The 23,785-nt window shown below is 38.3% G+C and overlaps 1 protein-coding gene across 1 annotated transcript in view; it reads left to right on the forward strand.

Annotated features, from left to right (window-relative positions):
• THSD7A (thrombospondin type 1 domain containing 7A) overlaps positions 1 to 23,785 on the forward strand; it is a 391,822-nt gene that overhangs the window by 222,130 nt on the left and 145,907 nt on the right. The window contains exons 5-6 of the mRNA XM_066354435.1: positions 20,435 to 20,590; positions 21,990 to 22,202. Coding sequence (XP_066210532.1) covers positions 20,435 to 20,590; positions 21,990 to 22,202 — 369 coding nt within the window. The remainder of the gene's footprint in view (positions 1 to 20,434; positions 20,591 to 21,989; positions 22,203 to 23,785) is intronic.

Consider the following 23,785-nt stretch of genomic DNA (forward strand, 5'->3'; position numbering starts at 1 on the left):
TATATTACACAACTTACCATTGGATTACATATAATTCTATTCTTTTATAATTGCCTCATGAATATTCATGCCAACTCCCCAAGATTTTAGGCTTCTGAGGAGGGCATAACATTTTTTCCCTCCTAAACTTTCGTATTATCCATCATTCTAACCATAGGTCTGGGTACATTTACTAATTGTGTCATTTAGAAGCATCTTTACAAAAGACAGAAAAAGCCCTTCAGTTAAAGGGTACTGACTTTCTAGACATCTAATTTATAGTGTTTCATTTTGTATTAATCTATCTGTCTCACTGACTTCATTTTTTTTCTTCCTTTGCTTTCTTTTCCTCTAAAAAGACTTAATGAGATAACATATATAAAATATCTTCGCATAAGGTCTTGCACAAATGGTAATTGCTTTTGTTTATGTGTTTACTTTTCTGGTTAAACTGAGAAAAAGGAAGGAATTCTTCAAATAATTGTGTTGTTCTAAACCTTCTACATGTTAGAAAGACATAATTATATACTGGCCTTGCTGGTTGAGGAACATAATGGAGTATGTATAATTCATGGAGTCTCTTTGCAGTATGTCCCCAAATCCTACCATGTACTTGCATTGTATGTGAAATTGTGCTTTTCTTTGAAAACATAGTCTTCTTTGCATTATTCCAGAGTAAGAGGAACATAACTAATTTTACTTCAGTAGTTATGGGAGAAAGGGCCATTACAACTTTCCTACCTTGTGACACTGAATCTATGAGAAGTCTAAGTAGCATCTACTACCAGAGAATCATTGCAATCACCCTGGATTGTTTGGTTGCTCTAAAAAGAAACTCTCACCGTTGCTTAACCTGAGAATGCCACACTGGCCCATCCGCCCCTTACATCACACAGGGTTCCTGGCCATCTAAAACCACATTGAATAGTCAGCATTATGTTCTGGAGACATTAACTCTTTTTTTTTTACAAAATAATATTAATGAATAGATGCAGAGAAAAGAATTGTTAGAAAAGAGTCCTATTGTTTTACAGGTTCTCAAGTAGGTGTGGTAATAAAGATTAGAATCTATTAAGTTTCTCTTAGGAATTTCCAGAAGTACTTTCAAAATAAAAAGTCCTGTTTTTCACTAAGAAAACTGTTGACCCATTTTTCATTGTCTTCTAAAAATCCATAGCAAATGGGTAAAAGCAAATAATTAACATGTTGTGATAGTTTTCTCATTAATCTGTGACTAAATGGATAGAGAATAATTTTCCCAGACATACAGAGACAGTAAGTGTCAGAGGGCAGATTCAAAGCCAGGTTTTTTACTCCCAAGTCTAAACTCCTCTATCCCTACTACTCTGTGAATTTGTTTCAGAAAAATAACTGAGTAGCTGTTCATAACTTGATCAAAATCATTGGAAGTAAGTACATTATATCATATTATCTGATGATACCTCTGTTGCAAAACTAAATGAAAATGCCACAGAGATCTGCCTCTTACAATGGAAAATTGAAATAAAAACTAGGCATAATTTAAGCCCTTTTTAGAGTTCACCTCATTTAAGTTCATTACCTGAGATGGTTCTTAAGGCCAATGAGGAGTCTTAACCATGGTTAAATGAAACAGAATTGTGTTGAATCATATGAAATTGCTATTTCTGTAGGTCAGGAGCTGTCAATTAGAGGCAATTTCATATGGTTCAACTGAATGGAGACAGTTACTGAATTGTATCAAGTCACCTGGTATAAACTACTCTCTGCCCTAGGCTTTTCACTGTCAGAATCAAGCCCACAGCAACTGGCTATGAATTGTAGTTACTGTTTCCATGTGAATAATATGCACTTGTGGTGTATGTGGTGTGCTTTAGAGAGGGTAATGATTGTCTTCTATAAAAATATGTAGATTTCCCCATAGCAGATACATTTTATGGGACAATAACTCATATTGATGGCTGGAGAGTGACTTGAATTCATCAAGCAGCTCTTACTCTGTGTGCAGTTAGAAAAGAAATCCACTGCATGCCATGATGTGATTTTTAACACTTACCTATGTCCCACCTTGGTTTATGGAAATACATATAATAACGGGAAATACAGTGATTTTTAAGAATATATGGATGAGTAATATGGGGCAAAGAAAAAATGCTGGTAGAAAGAGAACATCAATGCAATAATGAATATAATATAGGTAATGTACAAAATATATCTCATAAGAGCCTGTGAATTTGTTGCAGTAGTACCACAAGTTTTGGCTCTCAGCTTGTAACCAATGCAAAGAGACACACTACATTAATTATGAAATTCACACAGTCCATCAGATAAGCAAAAACAGTTGTAAAGGAGAAGCACACAATTTCTGGATTCAGGGTCAGAGATAAAATTTGCCAATAGTCCTTCATAAAGAGGACACACTATAACTATGTTGAATTACCATCTCATTAACATCTTTATGATAAACAGCACAATGCATTGTATAAGGAAGCTTTTGCTTTAAGTGGGTTTCTTCCATGTAGGCCACTGGCATAAATATGAAAATGTAACTCAGGAAAAGCAAATTAGTGGGGTTAATGAGATGTGGTACAGATTTATAGGTCTCTGCTCAGTGAGATAACCCAGGGATAGAGTTCAGAATATCAGAATGAATGGATGTTCAGCTATGCCCTCAGGCAACGCTCCTTAGAGCTTTGATAGATGCTGAGATGCAAAGAGTTCCCTCTATCCCCTGGCACAACGATCTGGAGGACTGCTGTTTTGGTTTCTATGTATGTGCAGTTAGATACAGAGACACACTTTCCAGCCATCATCTAGGTGAGCATAGGATTAGCATCCTTAAAAGAAAATCGAAAGGCTTGACAAAGACATAAACTTGAATACACTATTATCTCACTTCAGATAGGGAGATGAGTTCAGGCCTACCGACGTGCAGAGCAAAGGAGAAGTGGCACAGATAACGGAAAATCCAAGGTCCGTGCATCTGTTCCGTAGCTCATAGCCCATAGCACAAATCGGAAACAGAAACAAGGGAGAACCAGCTTCAACAAAATGTCATCTCTTAGGAGAAGCAATTTAACTTTCTGGTATCTTCTTCCAGACAAAATGACTTTCAGGTATAAATCAATGGAACTAAATGAGTTACCTTGAAGTGATGATGATCATGCCAAGGAGGGTTAGGAAGATGGTAGGCACTGTATGTGACATACTGTTCTGTTTTATGTTTATTTGCTTATTAACCCTCACTACAACTGATGAAGTACGTACAATTTTTATATAATATTGAGATACTGAGAAGTTAGATAATTTTACAAAGGCAAATAGCTAGTAAATATCATAACTTGAATTGTGAGTCAGAAAGTCTAGCTCTTCTGCCTGTGCTCCTAACCATGAACTTAGGGCTATTAACTTCATGTAAGCCGATTTGTTGTTGGGGGAAAAGCTACCTCCTCTCTAAGTGATGCTGGTTTTAGAATATGTGCCTTTCTTATAAATAATAATTACATCTCAGAGCCAGTGGCCTATTGATATTATTCCTATTTCATGAAAATAAAACTATATATGTATGGTAGTGCCCACACTTCTATTTTCTATGGCAGGAAATCTTGTATTCATTCATTTTTCCACCAGTATTTACTGAGAGCCTTCTATGTCTGGGTATTGTTCCAAATGCTAGAAATAGAGAAGTAAACAACACAGGCAAGATGCCTGCTATCACGGAGTTCATACTTTAATGGAGAGAGACAGACTATAAGAAAAGAAATAAACAAGAAATGATCAGATAGTAGTAAGTACTGTGCAGAGAATTAAAATAGAGTGATATGAGATAGTATGACTGAGTGATGATATTATCTGGGTCACCAGGGTGTTTGTTTAACCTCCCCAATTTATAAACCTCGCCTAGAATTTTCCCCTGAGGAACAAACTCATAGATTGATCTTTCTATTTGACATCTGCAGTCATAACACTCAGGTATGCTTGACTCCCCTCCACATACTCATATTTATTTATAGCAGAATAAATAAAAGTTTTAAGATGACATCAGAGTACATATATATCTGAATAGTATAATCTTCATGATCTACGAAAGAGATTTTAACTCCCTTAAAGGTACTTGGGGGTGGGGGTAGAAATCACTAACAGAATAGGCAACATGTAAGTGTTCAGTAAATATTGAGTAAATAATGAATTGACTTAGTAATGACCCCCAAGGGTTGATACATATGATTACTAACTAATTGTTACTCTGGCAAATTTTCTTCCTCCGGTTGCCTGAGAGATGAAAGTTCTAAGATATGACTAGTTAGAAATGTATCACAAAACCCAGTAAGTAAATATTTTAAATAATCAAAAAAGCAACCATATTGTTAGGCTTCTGCTTTCAGCTGTTATTAAGTAACTGGAACCTTCTCAATAAGAATAACTATAAAATGGGGCAAAATATGCAAAACAATGCATTTTAGGCATTAAGCAGCAAGCAACAGAAAACTGTCATTGCAATGGTGAAGCGATCAATCACCTCCATGTTCTACTGCAAGATCTATACCTACACAGAGCTGGAAAAGTGGAGACAAATATTGCATCGGGTCTTTCTGAACTAAGGAGTCAGAAATCTAAGTTCCAGGCTGCTGGAGTGACTTAATATTTCAGGGCAGGGTGGAGAGAAAGGGCATCTTCACTGGGATGAGTGGGAGGGAGACTCCGGGAGTCAGGGTGGGGGGTACACCATGAGTCCTCGGCCCAGGCAGGGCCTCTGTAAGTCTAGCAGAGATCCTGTGCTCCAAGGCTTTACTGAGAGGTGATAGACTAGGTGGGACAATGCTGGGAGATGCTAGAGTTGTAGCTCTTTTGGGTGGTAGACTTTGCTAAATACTCTGGGCTCCATTGCCTAGAAGAAGGAACCACGCTGTCACAGCCAAGTTCAAACCTGAACCAGACAACTCCTAATCCAAATGAAAGCAAACTGAAAAGATCAACCTACCAACAATTTAACTGACAGAGAAAAAAATTAGAAAGGAAGATGACATAATTCATACTGTCTATAGTGTCTACAACATATCACTCACAATGGCCCGTGTACAATAATAGGTTACTCCATGTGCAAAGTAGTAGAATAAAGAGACCAATTATCAAGGTCTATTTCTACTACATAAAATAGACCTTGAGAGGACCCAGATATTAGAATGATTAGACAAAGACTTTAAGAAATTATTATGCATATATTCAAAAACTTAAAGGAAAAGATGGTCTTGGGAATGAACAGATGGGAGAATAAGGAGAAAAACAGACATTATAAGAATATGGAGGTTCAAGGATATAAAAGATCTGCAATAAGAAATTCACCCAGTAGACTTGGAGATTGCAAAAGAGATCAATAGAAATGATTGGATCTGAGTAGTTAAAAAAGGGGTTATTGATCTTGAAGAGAGATCAATAGGAATCATCAGATCTGAAGAAGAGAGAGAAAGAGGATTAAAGGGGGGAAAGTGATGAGAGCTTAGGGAATCTGACAATACATATTTGAAGAAATAATGGGCAAATTTTTTCAAAGTTGTTGAAAAAGATGCCATCAAATTTTAGATCTAAGAAGCTCAGAAAACCCCAAGCAGAATAAATACGATAACAACCACACACAAAAAAATATTATACTCAAATTGCTGAATACTGAAGATAAAGAGAAAATTCTTAAAGCTGCCGTAGAGGGAAAAATACATGATCTGTATGTGCGAATAGAGATAACAAATGAGGGTTGAAATCTCCTTATAGACGATGAAGGCCATAAAACAATGAAACGATGTCTTTGCTGGAAAAAAAAACTGTCAGATTTCTGTATCCAGCAAAATAATTCTTCACCATGAGGATGACGAACTGACATCTTCAGAGAAATTAAAGCTGAGAACATTCATTATTAAATAGTCAAGCATGTAAATTGTAGAAATGGAATGTCTGAGTCATAGGATCTTGAGCAGATTCTTTTTTTTTTTTTTAGATTTTATTTATTCATTTTAGAGAGAGAGAGACAGAGAGAGAGACAGAGAGAGAAGGGAGGGAGGAGTAGAAAGCATCAACTCCCATATGTGCCTTGACCAGGGAAGCCCGGGGCTTTTGAACCGGCGACCTCAGTGTTCCAGGTCGATGCTTTTACCCACTGTACCACCACAGGTCAGGCTTGAGCAGATTCTTTACCTTTTCTGTGAACCTATTTCCTTCTCTAGAAAATAGAGATACTATAACTCGTAAAAAATTTTAAGTGAGCCTGACCTGTGGTGGCGCAGTGGATAAAGCCTTGATCTGGAATGCTGAGGTTGCCGGTTCAAAACCCTGGGCTTGCCTATCAAGGCACATATGGGAGTTGAAGCTTCCTGCTCCTTCCTCCCTTCTCTCTCTCTCTCTCTCTCTCTCTCCTCTCTTTCTCTCTCTCTCTCTCCTCTAAGATGAATAAATAAATAAATAAATTTAAAAAAATTTTTAAGTGAGAGAATCCATGTACTGATCTTACAACCATGCCAGGCATATACTAAGGTCTCGATAATTCTGATCTAACACATAAAAGTAGGGCTCATGTGTTAGAATAAATTCTCCTTTAACAAGAAGCATGTAATTAGGCAATAATGCGGAGGGAAAACATGCTCTCCCAATTATAGCTTAGACCTTGGGGACGGAGAAAACCCTCCAGTTTCAGAAAGCTTTATTCAGTGGAACCAAAACCTCCAAAACCTTTAGTCTTGAGGAAAGACCAGCTTGCCTTCTTATAGTTGGGGCTTTTCAGATCTTTTTGGTGCCAGCTGGCCTAAAATCAGTCTCCATAAATGAACAAGCCTCCCCCCCCCCCCCCGCACCTGAACTGCAGCTGAGCCTGTTGGGAGACTTCCCCCTTACCTAAGAAAAGCCGAAACAAAGAGTGTTCTTTGATGACTCCGTCAAGAACAGAGACAATCATCTCGACATAAAAACACAAGAACCAGCCCTGGCCGGTTGGCTCAGTGGTATAGCATTGGCCTGGCGTGCAGGAGTCCCGGGTTCGATTCCCGGCCAGGGCACACAGGAGAAGAGCCCATCTGCTTCTCCACCCCTCCCCCTCTCCTTCCTCTCTGTCTCTCTCTTCCCCTCCCGCAGCCAAGGCTCCATTGGAGCAAAGTTGGCCCAGGCGCTGAGGATGGCTCCATGGCCTCTGCCTCAGGCGCTAGAATGGCTTTGGATGCAACAGAGCGACGCCCCAGATGGGCAGAGCATCGCCCCCTGGTGGGCATGCCGGGTGGATCCCGGTCAGGCGCATGCAGGAGTCTGTCTGACTGCCTCCCCATTTCCATCTTCACAAAAAACAGACAAACAAACAAAAAACCACAAGAACACCAAGCAAAATACATATGAGACGAGCTCCCTAGTTTTGGATTCACTTCTAAATATCCTCTCAAGAGTTCTTCACAGGCTGTATGCCACCTGGTTTCTCATCAAGGTGAAACCGGAGACTTCAAGGCCACCCAGCCATACCCTTGCCCGTAGTCGCTCCTTGCTTGTATTGAATGTAATGCTGACAATTCTAAATTCACATCAATAATTCTTTGTGTCACAGTCAATGGATTTTAAAACATGTAGCTCTGCATTGAACTTTGAATGATGTATAAGTATTAAAACACAAATTCATTCCATTTTTTAAAGGAATACTTAAAAACACCCGGAGAACCTGTAGGTTAAGCAGAAGGTCAGCAGAGTGCAGAGAGAAGACCCCACTCCATGTGTGCTGCTGTCTGTTCTCTCATCTCTTCGCTGTCCACAGGGAAAGAAATCTGAAAATAGATGAGACCGGGGATGCTTAAAAATAATAATAATACAAACGATTAGGAGTAGAGTTCTTAAGTTACACAAAAAGATTTAGAGAAAAAGTCATGGGGGGGTAATAAATATGATACTTAAAATGCCATTAAAATAAAAAATGAAAACAGAAAAGATAATAAAATCGGTAAGAATTTGAATGATGACAGTAGGCTAGAAGTTGACAAAGACATAAATGTAAAAGGCATAAAGCTGAGATTAAAAAGTTAAAATCTGTGAGATAAAATCTGAGAGGACATTAACAATGAATAAAAATTCAACTTAAAATGGAATAAAGACATGAAGGTAAGACATGAAATATTAAGTTCTTGACACAAACCTAGGGTGTAAGCTCTTTGACATGGGTCTTGGCTATAATTTGTTTTGGATTTGACACTTAGAGCAAAGACAACAAAAGCGGAATTAAACAAATAGGACTACATCAAAGTAAATAGTTTCTGCTCAGCAAAGGAAAGCATCAACCAAATGAAAAGGCAACCTATGAAGTAGGAGAAAATATTTACAAACCACATATTCATAGTGGGGTTAATATCCAGAACAGACAAGACGATTGCTTTAGGAATCTTTCCCAGTTAGTCCCCTCCTCCTTTCTCCCACAATTTTACCCTCTTTTCCCTAAGATGTAGTTTTACCAGCCTACAAAAGTGAGTCGGGGATCCCTAATATCAAGCCTCCAGAATTATTCTTCTAAGCAGTTTCACTTAAAAGACTATACTAAGAGCTTGGGGAAAGTCTTCAAACTCAGTTTATATGTGCTGATGTTAAGTAAAAATGTGAGCATAGATTTAGAAAAATATCTAGGAAGAAATAAATCGCCAATAAAAAAACAGATACCACTGAAGAAATAATTCATAATATTTTATGGCCAAAGACAATAGCAGACAATTCTTTACCAGAGTATATACAACTCTGTAATGTGCGTGACATTTTGACATTTCATAATGTAAGCATTTAGTGCCACAGTGCCGTGGCATCTGTGGTTAACTTCAGCTCCAGCCCTGCCTAGCTGTGTTTCTCAGAGTTTAGCCTGCCCGTTACTTGCCTCAGAATCAGCTGAAGTGTTTGTTAAAAATACTAGTTTAAAATTTCCCAAATTATTCCTAGGTTTCTATATAGACGCAACAAATCAATTTCTGGGCGTGGAACCCAGGAGTCTTATTTAAAACAACCCCTCTCCTCACTCCCGACCCCCAGCAATTGTTAAATACACTGAAAATTGAAAAGTAGCTGTTCCAAAGCTAAGCATGGATCAAGAGAGTTGTGATTCTGTTACACATTTTCAGAAACCAGTAACTGTCTTATTCCAATAAGCTCCAATGCTACATGAAGACATTTTCCAGCTGGTGGTCTTGAGACAGTTATCCCTTTATGTTTGTTTTCAAGGAACACATGCAAGAATTAAGAAGTCCCAGAAAGTTTAGTACCGTTTTTCAGTAGTCTTAACACAGGTTTCGTGTATCTATGGATTACCATGAATGAGGTGAACATTACTCTGTGTTAAAGCTTAATAATGGAGGACCTGGTAGTATCAGAGACACTACTGTTTACATGTCAAACCCAGCGGTTTCATGCAGGCCAGCTGCAGTAAAGTGTGGGTTCATGGGAGGGGAAGGGGAGCAGGGCAGGAATGGAGGTGCAGGGAGCAGGAATTGGGAGGAGGGACTTCTTTCTGTCCATTGGATTGCTGCCCTGGTCTTCTAAAAGGCGGTGCAAGAAAATAGGCTTACCATAGCCTAGTAGTTAAGGACAATGTGAAATGACGCAATGACAACCAGTGACTAGACATAAGTTGCTTGGACCAAAATTTGTCACTGGTGGTTCCATGCTGGGGACTGGCCCTGCCCTGGCATGGTCTGGGACCTCAGTCTCTGGACTCACACAGGGAAGAATTCAAGAATGATTCCAAGTGAAAGCAAAAGCAAGTTTTGGAAGATTTCTGTGTGTATTTTACATAGACTATTCTACAACATGTCCTTTAAAAAAAAAGAAAGAAAGAGAAATCCTCCATATTTGCAGTGCTGCAACAGATGGTCCACCCCTGTAGCTAGAGAGTATGTCCTCAAGTTGTTGATACAGGTTGTGAAATTTAAACCCTAACAATGATTGACATTTCCACAAAGATGTATGCTTTGAAAGCCCGCATATTTTTAAATGTTCTTGTCTTACATAAATCAGGGCCAGCAAAATAAATTATTTGACATGTTTTTTTTTCCCCCTATAGTTAAAAGAGCAAAGTTCTATTTTATTTGTGTCAAGATGGGATCATCGTTTTCAAGGCAGTATTGCGTTGTGAGCATAGCCATCTGGTCCTGTCTGTAATTTCCTAAAATGACCAATAGAGTGTACACGTGGGGAAGCCTGCATCGGTTTCTCCTGGACACAAGGAGAAAGCCTGTTCACAGACTAGACCTTTAGGAGGGTTTTATTTGCTAAGGTGATGCTGATAGAAGAATGAAGGAGAGGCGGCACAGGGGCAAAGGAACAACCCTTGTGAGACTGAGTAGAATCCTGGAAGAAGCAGGAAGAGACCCTGACAGGACTCTCCCCGGCACCCGAACTTAGCAGGGGAAAGGCTACTGACAAGGCCCATCACCGGGTGCCCTCCTGACCCTGCCAGCAGGCAGTGTCCAAACAGCAGGCCAGCTGCCTGGTGGGCTGAGTTCTTTACAGATGTTTACAAGAGCTGTAGTGTTAGTGTTCACGTGCTAGTGCCTTCCTCATCATCAGTCACCTCAACACCTGTCGTAACAAAAACTACTCAGAGGCCTGATGAAATGCTCCAAGGGGCCGAGGGGAGGCAACAGCCCCGGTCAGCAGATCGAAGGACTGAAGCCGTATTCCTAGCCTTACTCAGATATTTATTAGCAAGTATAAAAAATTCAAGGAAGCCAAAGGAAGAAGTTCTCAGTAGAGGACAAGGAACATGCTGACTCCTAATCTCTGTTCTGAGAGCCTAAGCGTTTCTGTGTTGCTGAATCCCATCCTGCTGTTTTGCTGTTTCCAGCACTCACTGTCGCCAGTACGGGTCGGAGAGGCCCCTGGACTCTCGTTCGCTCAGGGCTTTGACCCTGGGGCACCTTGCTGTTTCTGTTATCCTAACTCGGCAAGTTTTCATAGCACGTTCCCACAACACCCATAACTGAGAGATTAAAACTAGAATATATATATATATATATATATATATATATATATATATGCAGAAAAGAGGAAAACTCTCTCCTACATTTAATCTGGACCTAAAGGAATATTTGGTAAAAACCTCATCTGAATTTATGAGGTGTATCCAATATTACGTCCACTTGACTATAAATCACAATAGAGCAAATCTAGGCCTTCTCTAATGCCAAAAGAATAAACAGAAAAATGAAGAGGCCTGTGTAAAAATACTGCAGTTCTAAACACAGGGATCACTGAAACAGCTTAGCTCTAAAGTAGTCTAATGTAAAAAATATATATATTAAAAACTGGTGCAGCTGTGGAAAGTAGTACGGAGTTACCTCAAAAAATTAAAAATAGAACTGTCTTATGACCCAGAGATTCCACTTCTGGGAATCTATCTGAAAAAAAAAAACCCCAAAACACTAATTTGAAAGAATATATGTACCCCTATGTTCATTACAATGTTATTTGCAATAGCCAAGATGTGGAAGCCACCCAAGTGCCCATCAATAGATGAGTGGATAAAAAAGCTGTGGTACATTTTTACAATGAAATACTACTCTCTGTAAAAAAGAAGGAAATCTTCCCCTTTTTGACAGCATGAATGGAACTGGAGAGCATTATGCTAAATGAAATAAACCAGCCAGAGAAAGACAAGTACCATATGATTTCAGTCATATGCAGAATCTAATGAACAAAATGAACTGATGAGCGAAATAGAGACAAACTGATAGAAAGCAGGCCGACAGCTGTCAGGGGTGGGAGGGTGTTGGGTGAGGGATGTAGAGGGATTAAACAAAACAGGAAAAGGAGAGGAAAAACCGCATGGACACAAACAATGTGGCGATTGCTGGGGGTGGAGGTGTGAGCTGGAGGAGGGTAGGGGGTATAAATGGTGACGGACTGAGACTTGACTGGGGGTGGTGAACACACAATACAGCGTACAGATGATGTGTTGTAGAATTGTGTCTCTGAAACCTGTATAATTTTGTTAACTAGTGCCACCCCAATAAATGTAAGAAAAAAGAAAAAAAAAAGAGGTTTGTGACCTCAGTCAAATGTTTTGATCTGTGACCTCAACACAATTCAGGAGGCTGTCCCGGCAGCAGCAGGCACAGAGGAGGGGAGCAAGCTCTGATCAGGCAGGGAGGCCGAGGGGGTGACTGGCGTGGCCGTCAGTCAATTCATGAGCTGCCCGGAAGCAGCGATGACTCTGTTGGAGACCAAAGACATTAATTATGATGTAGAAAATGAACTCAAGGACTGTGCATGTATGCTTCCTAAATACACAATATAATGTCTTAAATTAAAAGAAGAAAAAATGAATCAAAAACAATAGCTCGATAATGAGTTCATTACAGCCAGACAGGACTGGCAGCGAGTTCTAAAGCACATTAAATCCTGAGAGGGAATTCTCAATCATTGCTTTAAATATGGTTATAAAATTAAAGAGCAAGTGTACTATCTTAAAAACAATACCCTGTATTATTAGAAAGAACATGGTGGGTTTTATGTCCCCATTAAATGTAACAGCCTGAGAAAGACAAGAGAAAAGTAATTTCTGTGGATAATTAGAAGAACATCTTCAAAAACTTTAAGTAATTAATGACACATGTAGAATTTAATTAATTTTCAAAATAAAGGCTTTTTTTTTATTTGCTTGACATCAGTTCTTGGGAATGAAAGTATAGTGCTTCTAGCTGACATTAAGTGAGTGTTGTATAGACACCATCAAATAAAACCTTGGGATTAAAACAGCTTTGGTTAAATATACCTTAAATGCCACCACACACTAGCAAACAAAGGAAAAAAAACAAAAAAGGCATCATTGCCATTGGTCCCATAGCGCCCTTTGATGTATAATTCTGGACACAAGAGCAGGGCTGTGAATAGAGGAGGACATTTAGTGTTTTATTTTAACTGACTGAGCAATGAATAAAAATATAAAGCATTTTTAACTGATTTTACTTTAGGTCTTTGGAATCTCTCTTATCAGGCACCTTGAGCTTAGTGATAACATTTGGTCAGTACCTATCTGGAAACTAAGATTCAAATCCAAGAGAATTTTTTTGTAATTGTGAGTTAGCAATCAAATAAGCTTGTTTAGTGAAAAAACAACACTACTATTTCAAGGAGGGGAAAAGCAGATTTTCAGGTAAGCGAATAAAAAATAAATACAATATCAGGAGGTTTTGAGTGCTTAAAATGCTCAGCTGTTTTGCTAAATGGATGAATGAATTATTAAACCTCCTGCATTTTCTCAGCCTTTGAACCCTAATATATCTTTCACAGAGTACAGAAAAGGCATATTATTTTACAAATAGGTCTGAAGTAAACTGAGTGTGAGATCTCGGCTTAAATATCTCTGAATATCTACCTTTTTTTATGATAAAGAGTTAGCATACACATGTGGTATATTTTTTAGATGCTAGACAAAATTGACTTAGTTTACAAACTTGACACTGAAAACAGATGAGAATTTAAACTGTTTATTAAAATACTGATGATTTATTTTCTAGAAGAATGTCACTTTCAGTTCCTGCTGTTACTGTCCTCCTACTTCCACCCAACACACATCCCATAATAACTAAACACTTTTAAAATTGATCATGTGTTCTAGTCAAGATACCCACTGTATTACAGAGCTCAAGGACTTGGGGTAGGCATGAGGGAAGAACATGGCTCTTACTAGTTGTCATAGAATAGTATGATCGAGTGGATAACAGCATATTCTCGAAAGTCAAGTCCCAACGGCCACTAATGAGCTGTGTGTCCTTGGGCAAGTTACTTGATCTCTCTGTGCTTTAGTTGTCTGTCCAAATTTGGGATTACAATTATACCTACTTCATGAGACTATCATAAGAATTAAAATAATTTATTAAATAAATTCAATATAAATATTTACTATTATTATTATAAGTGAAGAACTTCCCACTTTGATAGTAATTGGGCAATCAGTTCTTGATGTGTGGTAGGACGAAATTTTAGTTTCCCATTTCAACTGGAACATAAAAGTATAATTTTCACTGATAGGTCAGCAGAGTTGATGTTGGATTATCTTCATAGTCTTGTTATCTTATTAATAACCCGCAATCATCATATTTTAATTCATTCTTACATTTATCAAATGTATTGCGTGTGTGTGTGTATGTGTGTGTGAGAGAGAGAGATTCTATTTGTTTATAAAGATATTACATATTATTGGAACCCCCTTGCATACCTATCTTCCAAGACCGTATGGAATAGTAGGTAGTTTGAAGTATACCTGAAGGTTGTGGAGTCAGACTAACTGGTGTAAATCCAAAATTTTCAGTTTCCTAGCTTTGTGACTTGCGGAAAGTTATTTAACCAGTCCATATTGAGTTTTTACATTTGAGGATAATTATCCCTCCCTCCCCCCAAATGGAGATAATTGAATATTTACTCCAAGGAGTTTTGTGAGAATTAAATGAATTAATATGTGTTAAGTACTTAGAACCCCATAACATTATCCAGCCCGGTGAAAACAATAAGCATTTGTTATTAATTAAATCATATCCCACACCACCCACAAGTGGAATTTCTATTCTAAATTTTATGTTTAACATCCTCTGCTTTTCTTTATATTTTGTTCTTACTCTTCCTCTTCAGCCAGAACTCACCAGGAATACGACTGTAGTTGAACTAGTTGGGTTTACTCCTCATTGCAGAAAGGGGTAGTAACAGCATGGGCCTCGCTGGGCATCTCAGTAACAATGTCAGAGGGACCCATTATAGGACTTGGGCTTTGGTTGTGGTGTGTGTTTGTTTTTTTAGGAGGGTTCAGATTAGTGTACTTTGCATAAGGAAGCAAGGCTAATTCCATGACCAGGTTTCTTAATAAACCGTATTTGGAAGAAGGACAGATGAGAGTGAGACTAAAGCTCTCTAGTTGGTAAAGAAGACTGGATAAAGAAGATGTGGCACATATACACTATGGAATACTACTCAGCCATAAGAAATGAGGACATCAGATCATTTACAGCAAAATGGTGGGATCTTGATAACATTATACGAAGTGAAATAAGTAAATCAGAAAAAACCCGGAACTGCATTATTCCATACGTAGGTGGGACATAAAAGTGAGACTAAGAGACATTGATAAGAGTGTGGTGGTTACAGGGGGAGGGAGGAAGAGAGGGAGAGGGAAAGGGGGAGGAGGAGGGGCACAAAGAAAACTAGATAGAAGGTGACAGAGGACAATCTGACTTTGGGTGATGGGTATGCAACATAATTGAACGACAAGATAACCTGGACATGTTGTCTTTGAATATATGTATCCTGATTTATTGATGTCACCCCATTAAAAAAAAATTATTAAAAAAAGAAAAAAAGAAGCAGAACTCATGTTCGCTGGGAGAGGGGACCATTTGACAATTTTTGTACTTCTCACAATTACCGTGTTTTTACTTTAACTACGAAGTCATCTTATTTTTTGTCTCACTTCATCATAGCATAGAATGACCTTGTCTGATGTCATGTCCTATGAAATTGTTTATGTCTGAGAGGAGAAAGCCAGGGCACAGCTCTGAGTACAGGCCAGCTGCTAAGAACACCAGGGCCATGCTGACACTATCAGGCCAGTTCCTGGACAGTTGTGCCTGCTCTTCTCTTCCCTACACTTACGTATATTCCAAAGCATAGTGATAGTGCTTGTTTTTCTGTATATTGCTTGTTTTAAAAAACTTTATACGAATGGTATACTTTAGTATATTTTCTTCTTTTTTTCACTCCTTGATATTATATATTTGTGGGTTTCACCATATTTTCGGTAGTGCTCAAATTCATTTATTTCCACCTCTGTATAGAGTTACATAGTGTTGACATCCATAATTTGATACCCATTCCCTTTTTGTTGGACATGTGTTATTCTATATATTTGTGATTATAGACAATATTTTAATAACAACTCTTATAAATAGTTCCTGAGGTAAATGTCTGATAGTCTGTACAGAGAATAGACCTAGGAGTCTGCATATCTTCAACCATTCTAGATAATCTCTCATTTTTCCCCCAAAATATTTAAAATAACTTAGATTTCTACCAGTAGTGTTTCACTGTTCTGACTGCCTCACATCTTCTCCAGTACTTGGTATTGTCAGATTTTCAAACTGTTGAGAAACTAGTGGATTTAAAAAGTCATTTTCAATTTTATATTTTTATTCAGTTGGCTCATCTCTGGCTTTTAGTGGCTAACTTTAGTCTTTTGCATTCATTTATTCCATCTTATTCTCTTTGTTTTTTTCTGTTTCTCCCTACTTTTCCTTTGAATTTATTGTAACAGTTTTGTTGTCCTTACCTTGTTTCCCTTGGTTCAGAAGTTATATATCCTCATACTATTTATATAAAGGGTTCACTTAAAAATGTTAAGGTCTAGACCCAAATGAATACTAAATGAGAAATAAAATACAAGACTATATAATATGTAGGTCGGTGAAGGGTAATCAGAGGTCAAATAGTCTTTCATAGTTAAATTCTCATTTTCTGTCTGAAAAATGCCTTCCTTTGCTCCTGATAATTAAAGAATGCTGGATATGCCATCCTCCCACCAGGCCATTAAAACGAAGAGTCTGTGACCTGTGGACCAGGGTACCTCAGGAAGAGGTGGCTTTAGGATTATGCCACCTTACTGAATTCATGCTGTGAATTGGGGAAGCTTAGAGGATATTCTTATGATTCCAGTTATATAATTAACAGGTTTCACCTAAAATTAACATACAGAGTTCTGCTTTCAGGAAGATATTGGAGATATAATTTTTTCTAATTCTCCTGCTTGAAAAAGAAAAATTCTTATTTATGGATGAATTTTCAGAATACCTCAATGGCCACATGGCTGTAAACAAAAGTCTGAAGTTTGCTTCTTATAGTCATTTCTTTTTCCATTTGTAATGTTCCAAACATAAAAACACAAAAATACTTCAGACCTGCAAAAATGCACCAGTTCTTTTCATTTGTTTTGTTAATTCCAGAGAAGTTCATACATTCTTTTGTAACCTCATGAAGCATGCAAAGTAAATATAACTGAATAATCTTTAAGTCATATGAGAATCATAAACTTTCTCCTTTATTTTTAAGAGATCAACAATAAGACTTTAAAAATCTAACACGTATTTCTTTGGAGTCTGTAGTGGATGAGCAATTTCTTAGGTAGTACAATTATACAAGAATAATGAGTAGGCAATTCTAAAAAATTCAAATCTCAGTTTTTGAGAGATGTCATCAGCAGTAAACACTACGTTATGTGACAGAGAACTAAGGGAATTATACCCCACGAGTTAAACTGGAACACAGGGAGTTCTCCAGGGTCTGTCCTTTACCTCATTCATTGAATCACACTTATTCCAGATAACTTTAGGCTCTTGCAAAAATGCAATTGACTTAGAGTTTTTGAGGAGCTCAGCTAGTATCTGTGATTTACATTAATCAATAAATACCCTATTTACAAGAAAAACCTATAATGAAAATCACCAAAGGAATAGAATCATGCACAAATATGCACTCTCTCCTTGTGTTTCTTTGATTAATGAAATAACTTTATATGTACTCTATAAAGACATCTATAAAATTGAGGATATTTCTCAAGAACTGTATTATCTCAGTTGACTTGGTTAGCTTAGCAGCTGAGAAGAGCTTAAAAGCACTTTGCTTTAAGCAATACTTACTCAATCCTTTGTTCAACACATTTCACTCTTAATAGCTCAAGAAGATTTCTGGGACTATTTTATTTGATTCACTCAAACTATACTGAAAGCTAACATTATGCTCACATGAAAATGACCAGGATTAGAAACATAATGTTTTCACCTGTTTTCTTGATAAAACCTTGTTTCTCTCCTAAAGTTCTCAATCTTATATATAAAATAAATTTTTTCAGACACCAACAGTCCTCACAATTGCATGCGCTAAGTAGAGTTTGCTTTGTAGTAATCATAATTTTCAAGACAATATAAGGTTTAAAATTACTTTTTAGTTTATTGGGAAAAAATGGAGAAATTTTAGGTAATTATATACACAATTCTAATTTAAGTGATGGTCCAATTTTCAGCTGGTGTCCTGCAAGAATTTTTAAAACATGCAATATCTTACTGTTCAGGCAGGGGCACTGAACTATTTTCCCTTAGATTGTCAGATTAAAATAAAATGACAACAGCCAACACAACAATAGCTAGCCATTCAGTGTGAATTAATCAAAATTGTAACTATTTATTTTGACAGATTGACAAAAATATATTTTTTGGTGTGCCGCAAAATTTCAGTCATTAGTTTATGTATGCCAAGAGACCCCCCCCCAAAAAAGTTGAAAATCACTGTGATAGTCTAAAAAAGTCTCCAAGTGAAGGAATTACTATGTTAACTTTCAGTTATAAGAGTTCTCTACACACTGTAGACTTATATTATTAATCAAGGTTCTCCCGAGAAACAGAACCAATAGGGTACAGAGATAAATGAGAAGGATTTATTATAGGAATTGGCACACATAATTATATGAGTAGGGCCACCATTGTAATTCCTGGTTTCCTAGAACCAGGAGCTCTGATGTCCCAGGGCAGGAGAAAATCGATACACCAGCTTAAGAAGAGACTGAATTTACCCTTTTCTCACCTTTTCATTCTTTCTGGGTCTCAATGACTAGGACAACGCTGACCCCCATTGGTGAGGGTGATGTTTTTTACTTACTCTACAGATTTAAATGCTCACCTCTTCCATAAGCGCCCTCACAGACACACCCAGGTACAATGTTTTACCAGCTATCTGAGATTCTTGAGCCCAGTCAAGTGAACACATTATATTAACCATCACAAGACTCTTCTGTCTGCAAGGAAATTAAAAACCATTTATTTTATATGAAATGTGCGTTTTGATGTCAAACTATGTTTTACATTGAGAAGTGAAGCATTTATTTCTGTATTTTCTGTCATTATTGTGCCAAGTACTTTCGCTGTTAGAAAGCAATACAGTTCATCATTTTTTGCTTTGGCTGATGTTATGATGATGATGCACATTAGCAACAATTCTGATAAACTTAAGAATGCTCATGGTTCTCCATACTAAGCAAATTAGGGGTGTTAAGTCATCAATTTTCACTGCAGTGTGTGTGGAGGGGGTGAGTGGGAGGAGAGGGAGATAAGTTAAGCACTCCTAGGAGGGAAGTGAAAAACAGTATTTATCGAATACTTTTCACAACTGGAAAACGGTGGCAGAAAGAGGAGTTAGTGTAAGAGCCTTGCGGTAGCATCGGTGCGTGTGTGTGTTTGTGTCTGTGTTTGCAGGAAGTTGAAGGATACACAAGTACCTCCAGTTTGCCTTCGAGTTGAAACTACAAGCAGATATATTTACTACTTTAATTTAAAAGTTAGGACAACATAGCCTAAACTACTTTAACTTCTCTGTGAGCTTCTAGATGCAATCCCATGCCATCAGAATTGGGTAGTTCTTTGCATAAGGCAAGTGAGAATTATCTAAGACCTTCTCTTTTATTTCGGTTCTTTGTTCTACAGGGACGGGCATTTCAAATTATCAGACAGCAACAAGTTTGTATGAAAGGAAGTGTGTGTCCCAGACATTTACTTCTTAAGTTTTTACAACAGAAGCAACTATAGCGATATGGTATACAATATACAGATCTTTGTTCTTTTCTGATAGATATATATATATATATATATATATATATATATATATATATATATATATATCTTCAGATATCTTTCTCATTTAGGCATTTATGTTGTCAATTGCATGTGCTGTACACAATAGCCAAACTTCACACATCAAAATAGAAGAGAAGCAAGGGCAATCAATACTTATCCACTGTTTATTGGTCAACTTATGAACAGAAGTGGACAATTATAAATAAGCCTCCGAGATTTGAATCACATATGCAGATAATGTATTCAGTAAAAGTTCTGGAAAGTATCCGATGAGTCATGCAGCTGGAGGAGAGAGATGCCCCATCTGGTGGCAGGGGCTCTTCCTTCATCACTTCCACGAATTACTTCTCTGAGACCAGTAGGAAAGGGAGACTGCTTCATTGGAAGCCATAATATCTATTTATCCATATATTTTAAAGCTATAGTCCCCTTCTTATTGTGTCCAGGCCTCTAAAATAGATACCGCTTTCTTAGGCTGTAACTGAAGAATTTTAGAGACAAAAATTGACCTTAAGGATTATTTTACTGGCCCTAGGAAAATTAGACTCAGCATATTAATTGCACGACTAATTAGCGGTAAAGCCGATGATCAAACAGTCTGCAAGACCTCTAGCCTCGTTCCCTTTGACTCCACCGTCCTGCTGCATTTTGCTCACTTCTTTCTTTATTCTCTGGGTGTAGCTGAGAAGCTTTGGGATAATGTCTTGGTGGCACTTCTGTAAACATTTCCCTTCCTCATACATGTGGAACAAGCAGATTGTTGACCCTAACAGGTTGTGTAATTCTTAAAAGAGATCTCTGTATTTTCCTCCATACAGCCTCAAAACCAGTGGATTTGAAATTATGCACTGGCCCTGTTCCTAATACCACACAACTGTGCCACATTCCCTGTCCAATTGAATGTGAGGTCTCACCCTGGTCAGCTTGGGGACCTTGTACCTATGAAAACTGTAATGACCAGCAAGGCAAAAAAGGTATGTAATAGTAACATGACATGCTTAAAACTCTCATCAATTGAATTATACCATGAAGTATTTAAAAATGCTACTCTGTGTTTCCTGTGCTTAGTCATTGGTGATATTTTTTTTCCGGAATGGCTAAAGAGTATTGATTTCAAGAGATGAATAAACCTACTCTGGTGATGGTACCAGAAGATTAAAAGTGAAAAAAGTAGGCAAGATAGTTGTTAATTTAGACAGCAGATGGAGAACATCTAATGTAATTTTGTGCAGTGGTTACAATGAGCTGTGGTGTCAGACTGACCTATATTGGCAAACTTCAGTTCCATGCTGTTTAGATAAGTTAATTCACTTATCTAAATCTTTGTCCCCTTGGCTGTAAGGGGGATGTAATAACCTCGCCACCCAAGTTTTCTCTAAAGATTCAGTGAGATGATAAACATAAAGCTCTCAGTTCAGTGCCTGACCCCGTAGCTAGTGCCCAGTAAACAGAACTCATTATTCTGAAGGTAAAAACCAAAACAAAATGCTATTTCTTTTATAATACAAATGATATATCTAAGAGGAGTGGAATAAATAACAATGGTTTATTATGTGGTAGGCATGGTGGGGTAATTTTAACACATTGTTAAAGTCATTTTCGTATTTTGTTTCAAAGGGCAGTGTCCTAGTGACCCTAGTATGTCCACATAGCAGTAAACAGACATCAGTTTTGTTATACGTTGTCAGGAAGGGCAACACTTCGGTGCTTTTAGGGCACAGAGCAGGACTGAAGACTCATTAGAGCTCATGGTTTACATCCCCAATTCAAATTTCCAGGGAGTCTAAAATCAACAAAGCCTCAAAGAGATGATTTCTCTGGGACTATCCAACTTTATCAGAGGTTCCTTTTCAGATTTAATGGTGTGATAGTGTTGAAGAATTCACAGTAATAGCATTTTTTGTTTGGTCATGAATATTTCTGAATAGCTTGCGATTTCATTGTTTCTTTGAATATTTTATAACTATAGATTTTCCAAGTCAAGCAAAATCAAACTAGAGTTTTCTCTCTCTCCCTCTCCTCTCTCCCTCTCTCTCCCTCTCTCTCCCTCCCACCCCTCTCCCTCCCTCCCTTCCACCCCACCTCCAGCCCTGAAAGAGATGAGAGAGACTTGGCGTGCCTTGCCTTATTTTTACTATAGTAAGCTAATAACGAAAGTTCCTCTTTGGCCATTCTGTTTATTCATTCGTTTATATATTTAATAAATTTTTAAATGTACATTAAGCTAGAGTTTGGGGCTACACCAGTGACTAAAAGCAGATATGACTTCTGCCTGCAAACTTCATTCAGTTTTCACATGGGATTTCATCCAGCCTTCTGCAATATCCAACCCATCATGGCACCAGTTAATATTTTCCTTCCCTAATAATTCAGGCTTCAAACTGAGGAAGCGGCGCATTACCAACGGGCCCCCTGGAGGCTCTGGGGGCACTGGGAACTGCCCTCACTTACTGGAAGCCATTCCCTGTGAGGAGCCATCCTGCTACGAGTGGAAAGCAGTGAGGCTTGGAGACTGTGAACCAGATAATGGAAAAGAGTGTGGTCCGGGCACTCAGGTCCAAGAGGTTGTCTGCATCAACAGTGACGGTGAGACACATGTCTATCCTGCTTTTGTGAATGTCTCCTAACCCTGTGCTTTAAAATCTTGTCATCTCTTCGTAATTGATTCCATTTACAAACACAGAGAGAGCTGCTGCTTCTTTCTTTCCTTAGCTTCTTCCTTCCCTCCCTCTCTCCCTCTTTCTGTCCCTTCTTCCCTCCTTCCCTCCCTTCCTTTCTTTCTTCCTAATAGTCGCAGTAAAGAGGTGCTTTTTTAATTTGAAACAGGTAACATAGAATATGAATTAAATCATCATTAAGCCAACAATGTATTAAATTGTCACATTTTAAAGTAACAAGAAAAGGTTACATTCTTTTAAAGTGGTAATTTTTGTTATTTTCCAGAGAAAATGAGAAGGGTTATAAGAGTGGTTGATTTGACTTGCAAAGCCTTTACTTCCCACTCTGAGTGATATAATTTAATTTCTGGTTTCTGGAGCCACCAGACCGGTCTCACCCTGGAGTTCCCAAATCCATTTCTGCGCTCTAGGGGCCTTCGCTCTGGGTATGTCACAGAGCCACTGGGGTGGCGATTTTCCACACAGTTCTTTTCCTGCACCACAGGAATCACCTTGGACTCTTATAGCTGATTTCGGTGTGATAAAATCCTGTCTTGTTAGACCTGGCGTAAGATTTTCACATTCTTTCCAAGAGAGCTGGTACTGTTTTAAAGTGATCCCCTTACTGTTTTTGCAATCCCAGAAACACACTTCAGAAACAGAACTTGCCCAGGCATAGTTTAAAACCTCTGGCTAAGTGCACTTCTAAGGTCACTTCTTGCTCTCGAATCCTGTGACCCTGCACAACAGAGCAGCAGGAGCACCAAGCCCCAGGGACCCATGGTTTGACAGCTTCTGCTGTTTACAGCACACTCGGAACCCGGCCGGCAGCCTCGCAGGGGCCCTGGAACATCTGGTGACCATCATAATCCCCCTCCCTGTTTGCCTCCAGCCGGCAGAACCGTTTCCTCCTGTGAGGCAGTCACCGTGCGGAGAGAGAGAGGCTCTCCAGGGCAAGAGAATGACAGACACTCTTAGGACTGAAAAATTACCCTTTCAATTTTGAAATGTGCAGTGTCTTCTTTGTTTAGGGTCCAACATAGTCATGCAGAACAGCACCAGGTAAAAGCCAGACCAGCATCTGGGGTTAGCAGGTGAAGAAATGGATTATAGTTCTAGAAAGTGGTGAATGAATTTTGTGCATTCTGCTTTTACTCTCTGTGGGTATGATTGGTTATGATATATCCTCTCTTTAGCTTGTACCCAGTCCTGCTCTAAAGGGAAAGAGAAGGAGATTGACATCAGGAAAAAAGAAAGCAAAAGCAGTGCATTCTATGGCGCTCATACACCCACTTCAATCCTAACTTGGATTAGATGGCACTCTATCTGCTGAGATGCTGTGAACATAGTAAAGGTCATAGTTATTTTATCATCATTGGTTAACTCCCTTACTGATATCACTTCCTAATTTTTTTCCCCTCCATTCAAATAATTTTTCTTATCCTCCTATCAACCTAGGGTGGAACTGGGACCCCATATGTTGTGAAAGGTGTATTTGGGTGAGCTAAAACA

This window comes from Saccopteryx leptura, chromosome 12 (genome assembly GCF_036850995.1).
Source record: "Saccopteryx leptura isolate mSacLep1 chromosome 12, mSacLep1_pri_phased_curated, whole genome shotgun sequence".
NCBI lineage: Eukaryota > Metazoa > Chordata > Mammalia > Chiroptera > Emballonuridae > Saccopteryx > Saccopteryx leptura.